The sequence below is a fragment of the Octopus bimaculoides genome, chromosome 8 (genome assembly GCF_046866305.1).
Source record: "Octopus bimaculoides isolate indiv1 chromosome 8, ASM4686630v1, whole genome shotgun sequence".
Taxonomy (NCBI): Eukaryota; Metazoa; Mollusca; class Cephalopoda; order Octopoda; family Octopodidae; genus Octopus; species Octopus bimaculoides.
This window is the reverse complement of record NC_142935.1, coordinates 61761661-61769682: the sequence shown is the minus strand read 5'-3', so window position 1 is coordinate 61769682 and position 8022 is coordinate 61761661. Positions and strand designations below refer to the sequence as shown.

At 35.0% G+C, this 8022-nt stretch overlaps 1 protein-coding gene across 11 annotated transcripts in view; it reads right to left on the bottom strand.

Annotated features, from left to right (window-relative positions):
- Window positions 1-759: 759 nt before the first annotated feature.
- Window positions 760-8022, bottom strand: part of LOC106876133 (transcription elongation regulator 1) — a 78572-nt gene continuing 71309 nt past the window's right edge. For 8 of the 11 annotated variants that reach the window (XM_089356580.1, XM_089356581.1, XM_089356582.1 and 5 more), the window contains 7 exons: window positions 7139-7306; window positions 5865-6047; window positions 4651-4830; window positions 3445-3528; window positions 2345-2445; window positions 1430-1490; window positions 760-1310 (listed from right to left, as the gene is read on the bottom strand). In XM_089356580.1, the coding sequence (XP_089212706.1) occupies window positions 1170-1310; window positions 1430-1490; window positions 2345-2445; window positions 3445-3528; window positions 4651-4830; window positions 5865-6047; window positions 7139-7306 (918 nt within the window). In that variant the 3' untranslated portion in view covers window positions 760-1169. Of the gene's footprint in view, window positions 1311-1429; window positions 1491-2344; window positions 2446-3444; window positions 3529-4650; window positions 4831-5864; window positions 6048-7138; window positions 7307-8022 lie in introns of those variants that run through there. The other 3 variants (XR_016242907.1, XR_016242910.1, XR_016242909.1) reach the window with 2 other exon arrangements.

The following is an 8022-nucleotide window of genomic DNA, read 5'->3' as shown; positions in this document are numbered from 1 at the left end:
GTGGTTCAAAGGAATTCCTGATGAGATTAGATTTAACAGCAGATCTAAGAAATATTTCTCAAGATTCATTTCAAAATATAGAGAACTTTATTAAACGACAATGGAGACATTCACATAAACAGACACAACCTGGGTCAGGGGACAATTATTAAGAATTACTTTTTTATAGCTCCAACACGTATCAACATTGATATGTTGTGTTTATCCCTTTTTACCAAACCCCATTGAAATACACGGCTTTTGTTTCAATTAATTTTGAAAATAATGAATTTAGTGACGTCAGTGTTTGGAACAAATTGATGGAAGGCTTTAATTGAAATCACTTCAAAGCAGGAAGTTTGTATCATAGAACTAAAGGTTGTCACAGTTGATTTGGTATCAAAATGGTTAAGGTAAATTGTGTAATCTAATTAGTAGGCTCACATCACCTGAAGTCTATCTGGGCAGATTTATTGCTCCTCTTCAACTTCTAAAATCATTAAATAGTAGCAACTTTTTTTTCAATTATCATCAACTAGAACCAATGTGTTAGGATAAGGACAGAGGGACCAAAGGCACATTGCCTAGTGGATAAAATGCTTTACTTCATTGATCTGCAACATCAAACTAACTGAAAATGAGAACAGATGTCTCCATATAAAGGAAACCTTACATTTTATACTTAGGTGTATTGAAACAATACTAACAGGTAAAGATAAAATGGTTTTTTTTTCTGTTGCATTTAAAATATGAGGGGAAACAAAATAACAAAAAGAACCGTCCCATTCATTTGTTTTAATTATAATTTACATGGAAAAATGTATAAAATAAAAGTCATGAAATAGAAACCAAAAAAAAAAAAAAAAAACAGGCCAACTGTTACTGCTAAAAAAATGACTGTTAGTACTGTAAAATGCTGAGTCCAATGTTACAGAGCCAAGAACAGCTGGAACGAATGGGTGAGGCAGCAGTTATAAGTTAGAGCTTGAAGGCTTTGGTATTTTAGCTACAGTACAGTAGTAATATGAAGGATGGAAATCTAAAACAGTTCATTAGTTTGTGGTTGGGAAAGGGGCTGTAAGTTTGTAAATGTATGGTATAAAATGTGTGAAAGATAAAACAAGAAAAATGAGAAGCTAGAAATGCAACAACGTTGTCATTTTTCCTCTGCCTTAATCAGGAATCTATCATTATTTGGTGGTTCTTCTGGATGGTTCGGATGCTGTTGGAGGTGGAGGAACTCCTTTGCGGTCCAAATCATCAATGTAGGATAAAAGAATCTTTTTGCGGTCCTCTGCGATGCAATCTAACACCAAATATCGACGATCATTCTGTAACAATTCACAGAAAAGCAAAATAAATATATCTACCAGAATTTAAAAGTTGTTTTTATTTTTAATTCAAACTTATTTGTCTTCAAATAATTCTGCAGAAAAACAATCTCTCTTACCTGTAAAATTGTTTCTATATCTTTTAAATGTATTTCATTTTCTTCTATCATCTTTTTTGATCTGGAGAAAAGAAGGTTAAAAGTTTTCTTTTTAAACATTGCTTATTTGTAGAATTAAAGTTTCATGAGGTAGCCATGTATTATCTCTTCAACTGTCACACACGTTTCTGGCCCCCATGTCATACTTTAACCTCTCATCACCTGGCACAATTTCACCTCCCTCAATACTGTACCCCTTGTTCTCAGTTGAAGCGTCTTGTCTTGTGAGTTACTTAGTACCACATAAAAAGCACCCAGTATTCTCTGAAGTGGTTGGCATTAAGGAAGGGCATTCAGCTATAGAAACCATGCCAAAGCAGTCATTGGACTCAAGTCATTGTCATAGTGTCAAAAACCATGTTAAACACATGAACATTACTTGGGAAAATTACGCATTTCATTGTGTAATATTGAGATTTAAAAAAACTAGAGCAGCAACCAATAAGAACTCTGTACTACAAAATTCAGCCTCAAATGAGTCTCCATCCAACTGATGCCAGCACAGAAAAATGGACATAAACGGAAGATTTCACTAGAAGACTCCCCAGCTTCCATCTCCACTTCACATTATATCTATTTTATCTATGTTGGATGGCTCTACAAAAGTAAGATTTGGATCAGATTTCTCACAGCAAAAATACTTCATCTGGTCTTTTAGAAGACCAAAAAGACAGAACAAAACAGCCCTAGAGAATTCAGAAAAACCATCCAACACGACAAACAGGTCTAGTTTCATGCCAACATCAACAGGCTGAATGAATGCTGCCTGCTTTTCATCTTCAGCATTTACAACCTCAACGTTACTTTATGTACTTCCAACAGTTCTTAAAATTTCAGAACATCCAATAGTCTAAAATGAGTTGTGTATTTACATACCTGTATGTCACCAGTTTAGTCTCTTTTAACAATTCCCGGAAATCTGCTTTAGCTTGAGCAATTTGTTCATAGCGATAATCTTCAAATTCTTTTTCTCTTTTCTGGAAAAAAAAAATAATGTATGCGAAAATAGAAAAGTAAAACAATTTTAAAACAACAAAAACTATTTTGTAGTATCTATAACATAATGATTGAAGAAGTGCAGGGCTGTGTCCAGTCACCCCCCACCCTTTGTGTTATTAAAACAAGTCATATTACTTTGAAGAAATTGTAAATGGATATTAAAAACTTTTTAAATATAAATTATAATGCTCAATATTACAAGATTCGTTTGAATTTCATATGTCAACAAAGTTTTTTCTTTGCATTCACAAAAATGTAATAAAGCGTAAAAAAGAACGAGTAAGTTATTTTTACTCGTATTACAAAACGCAAAATACAACAATCCCTATCTACAGAATTAAGTTTTCAAACTGTGTTAGACTGTGCAGTCATGCTCGGGTACCACCTTGAAATTATTTAGTCAATAATATTACATCTACTTATTCTTCAAGCTTGTTACTTATTTTATTGATCAAAGTTGCAGGACATAGACGTAGCATTATCAAGAGAATTAAGAAAAGATATAAAAACATTAACCCAGATAAATACAAAGGGTCCATTTGCTGACAATTGTGTCTACAAAGAAATTAATTCTACAGTGAATGGAAACATTCACTACTCTCTTTTAATTGAAATGTATTTAAGCTTCTTTTTAATTGCTAGGAAAGGGATACTACAAACACTTAAGAAGTCTATAAGTGAGTATAGTAAAACCATAAGTGAATATAGCAAAACTCAACTCTTCATATTGGTAAATGTAATTCATTAATTCTCACCAGAGCATCTATTTTCAAATTCACTCAAGTGAAGATTCATGAACATTTTCCTTTGACAGTCAACACTTTTCCAATTTGCATTATTGTCTTTTTTAAATGTATCATGGATTATTTTACTAATTACAGAATATTAGCTGATATTAATTCATCACACATCAAATAGTAACTAACAGCCAATTCTCAAAATCATAAAAATTATGTAAAATGTTTGCCATTACTCACCCTGTCACTAGATGAAAACTTGGAATATCTAGGATCATCTTTGATCATTTTCTTCACATCTTTCCAAGAAGAGGTCAATGTAATCTAAGGTTTAAAAAAAATGGAAATCAACAGAAATCAAACCAGTTTAAAAACAAAACAACCAAGAGACCACATTATGTTTGTTATAAATGAAATATAGTGAATTTTAATTGTAGGCACAGGGAATAGATGTGCTTGTGCGGTTAGAAGTTTGCTTCCCAACCACATGGTTCTAGGTTCAGTCTTACAGTAGGGTACCTTGTGTTCCACTATAGCCCCAGGACGACAAAAACCTTGTGAATGGATTTGGCAGAAGTCTGTTGTATATGTAAAAATGTATATTTGTGTGTTATTGTCTCCTTGCCTTGACATCACATGGTAGTTGTAAATATGTATCACCATAATGCAGGCAATGTCCTTCATTTCCAGTATTCTGTGAGGGTATGTCTGGCCATGAGGAAATATCTATCTTACTTGGAAACCGGTGAAGGTTGGTGACAGAGAGGGCATCCTGCCGTAGAAAATTCCCCCCAACTCATGCAAGCATGGAAAAGTGGATATTAAAACAATGATGGCCAAGTTCCATCAGTTACTTTGTACAACTGCTACAAAGCTTAGGTGAGATGCACAATGGAGGACTGCTCCCATATCCAGGATAATCTTACCACTATATACTCAGATATCTTGAACCTCATTCCAAAAGGAGAGGGAGAAACATTTGACCCGTTGGCACCGTCGAGTGTTTCCCTCACTTTCCAAACTAATATGAAGCCTCTAACCACCAAACCCAACTGGAGTCTCTAACCCATAAACTCACTCATCAACACACTCCAGCTTCTAACGCACACCTATGTCTCTTTTCCCTGCTTTTTATGCCATTACTACAATAGCCTCTGTTATCTGAAGCTGACTGATCTCATACAACCAACCACTCAAGCACAGCCAATGGACTCACCCCCGCCCCCATCTCATCAGCCATAGCTATGTCCACTTTCCATTTCTCCCAACCATTCCAGCCCAGAACATTTGTCCTCTGGAATCCCATTCTGTCCATCTTTTACCTGCAGCCATCTCAAAAAGTTTACCAAGAGCCATAGGCACAGATTCTTACTCCAAGTAAAACCAGTACGTAAAATATAAATTACAGGTGAGAACGCTTTACATAACATAATTACAAAAGTTTACCTGAAGAGTTTCATCAAGGAGTTTGTGAAACATCTCTTTATTTTTCTTATTTAAAATATCAATATGTTCCTCAAACAATTTTTCCTTCTCATCACGGTCAAGCAAATCCGCCAGTTCCCAACGATGGTCTTTACGCAATTGTTTTCTTGTTTCTCGCCAAGAAGATTCAGAGTTACGCACCTTCAGTAAAACAAACAACAAATGGTATATATTTAAGAGAAAGTACCCAGGCAGTTCAGGTCAGCTGTAAACAATATGAATGTGAATACACAATAGATGTGAGAAAATTGAAGAGAAAAATGTAATTTAGTATCAATCATTGTTTTTAGATAATGTCAAAACTCATTTTTGGATATCGATGTAGACAGTGGAGCATGATCAACAAACTGATGGTACCCCACCACATCAAAGATACCAGTAAACAAACTTTCAACAGGTACCATGCCATTTTATAATAACATCCATTTCACATTAATTCTTTTTTTTTTTAGAAAAGAATTCACAGATTCAGAAATAGCTATGGTGGTTTACTATTATTCAGTATTCACATCTTGTTTTGTCTGATTGATTGATTTAAACAGACATAGGCAGGCAGAGAGATGAAACGGATAGATGAGAAGGTAAGGCACAAAGAGAGAGTAAGAGACACACACACACTGAGACAGACAAAAGATTTCTTCAAATTTCTTGAATAAATCTGATGCTCAATCTCCGTCTTGAATAAAGAAAGTCTTAATAATTATCAAGATGTCAAAAGATGATGAAGCTGTTTACTTAGTCAATACCTCAACAATAAAACAACACAGAGAATCCCTCATTATTCTATGGACTGTGGTTTTTTTTTTTTCTTTTCTGTCAATCCTGCTATGTGTTAGAGACAGGTCAGCACACATCAGAATCAGTTCTTATTTCAGAATTATTATCTGCCAAGATGGATCAGCAGACCAAGTCTTAGTCATGCTTTCCATTTTCAGAACAAGGTAGAATATATTGGATATAGACAATACAACAGCAATTCCAATTAACGGTGATTGCAGGATTAACACTAATTGGAATCTGTATCATATATGAAAAATGGATGTCAGGGAAATGTGTCCTATGTTAATTTTTACATCACACATGCTCCTTACTCTTAAATAAGCCAAAAAGACCAAAATATTGATAATCTAGGCATTATAGGATTAAATGGCAACAGAGAAACTCATAATACTTACAAGATCAGCCAACAAAGCTTTGAAATGCTGTATGGCTTCATCTTTCTTGTGTTGTTCTCGTTCTTTGTCTCGCTCTCGGAGAGAATTAGATAGTGTCCGTTGGACTTCTTTCTCTCGTTCTCTTAGACTGGCTTCAACACGTTCTTGTTTTTCCCTTTGCTTACGATCTTCGTCATCTGATTCCTTCACAGAAAAAATAACAATAAGAAAGCTTGATAAGTTAATCGCACTCACAATATTGACACTGACATCAGAATAAAGTTCTTGTTTTGAATTCATATTCCGGTGGCACATAAAAGGTACCTGGCACACTCTGCTAAGTGGTTGGTGTTAGGAAGGACATCCAGCGGTAGAAACCATACCACAACAGACAGCTAGAATCTAAATAGTTCCCTGTTAGCCAGCCCCATATCAAACCATCCAACCCATGCAAGCACAGAGAGTGGACATTAAATGATGATGATGATAATTCCCGTAAAAATCATGATGGGTCTGAAATTTCACATATTTGTACAGACCTATATTTAGCACGACTAAACTGTAATGAAACAAAGAAAAGGCCTGTATGTAATCACTAGTTAAAAATATCTATCAAATTTTTCCCAAACCACATTCTACTATCCTAAATAAGAACACATTAGATAATGTAATCCTATATACTCCTAAAAACACATATTTGTCATGTTTGAATGTCTCTGATCATACATAGAAATGCATTAACCAAGTCAACACAAGGCTAAATAACAACTAAATTATCAAGCAGGGGTATTGTGTGTCATATCTAAATCATCATCATCATTTGGAAGTCCATTTGTCCGTGTCTGCACCGGTGAGACCTAAATACACACTGTGAAGTGGTTGGCATTTAGAAGGGCATCCAACTGTAAAACTCATGCCAGAGCAGACACAGGAACAGGATGCATCCTTGGACACATTGAATCCTGTCAAACCATCCAATCATTACCAATATAGACTAAGGATCTCAAATGATAATCCTTTCTACTATAGACACAAGGCCTGAAATTTTGGGACAGAAGACTAGTCAATTACATCGACCCCAGTGTTGCACTGGTACTTAATTTATCGACCCTGAAAGGATGAAAGGCAAAGTCGACCTTGGTGGAATTTGAACTCAGAACACAAAGATGGATGAAATGCCACGAAGCATTTTGCCCGGCATGCTAACAATTCTGCCAGCTCTCTGCCTTTGGGTGTCAAATGATAACGACATTCATGTACAATTAATTTAATGAGAAAAAAAAAGATTGAATTACCTCCTCCATGTTTTTCACATAATCTCGAAACCAGTCCTCTCGACGAGAACTACTCTCCACAGCTTTATATCTAGGATCGGAATCGATCTTTTTCTTGATTTCACTCCAGCGAGAATTACGTTCAATAATTGAAGTCTCTTTCAGAAGCTGCATAAACTCGGCTTTCAACTGTAACGGAAAAACACTAAGATCAAGCAAGGCATATCAACTGAATGGAATGCAGAGAAAAAACTGAAAGAGAGCTGCACCACGCATATTATTTATTCACTGACATAAGGGACACAACTGACATGTTTAGCTGTGGAGAAATATATTATAGATAAAACAGCAAAGTTGAATTTTGTGATTAGTGCATGTATTGGTATGTGTGAGTGCATATGTATATGTATATGTATGAGTGAGTGAGTGAGTGAGTGTGCACACATATTTCTGTACAGAAACAAGTTGAAATTCAAATTAAAAGCATTTTTCTTTCTTCATTCTCATTTAATGTGAAGATATATTTGGATAATTCTCAAATATTGTCACAATGGTCGTGTTGCTTGTGCCACAATTAAGAAAAGAGGCACCAGAGCAACAGTGCATAGCACAATGTATACAACTATACACAAAACAGCAATCAGAACAAATTAAACAATGTTTAAGAAGCAAAAGTCAAGTAAAATACCTGACCACGGTATTATATGTATAAACAATGTCTTGACAAATGTTAGGAGGGAGAGAATCTCCTCTGACCAATGGATCAGTGAATATCGAGGCTGTATGACAACAGTGGAATAGCAAAAACGAAGAAAAAAATATAACTCATCGTTTCACTTAGAACTAACTACAGAAATTTTAAATCCAAATGATTACAAACAGTAATGATTCTGTCAGACTAATTC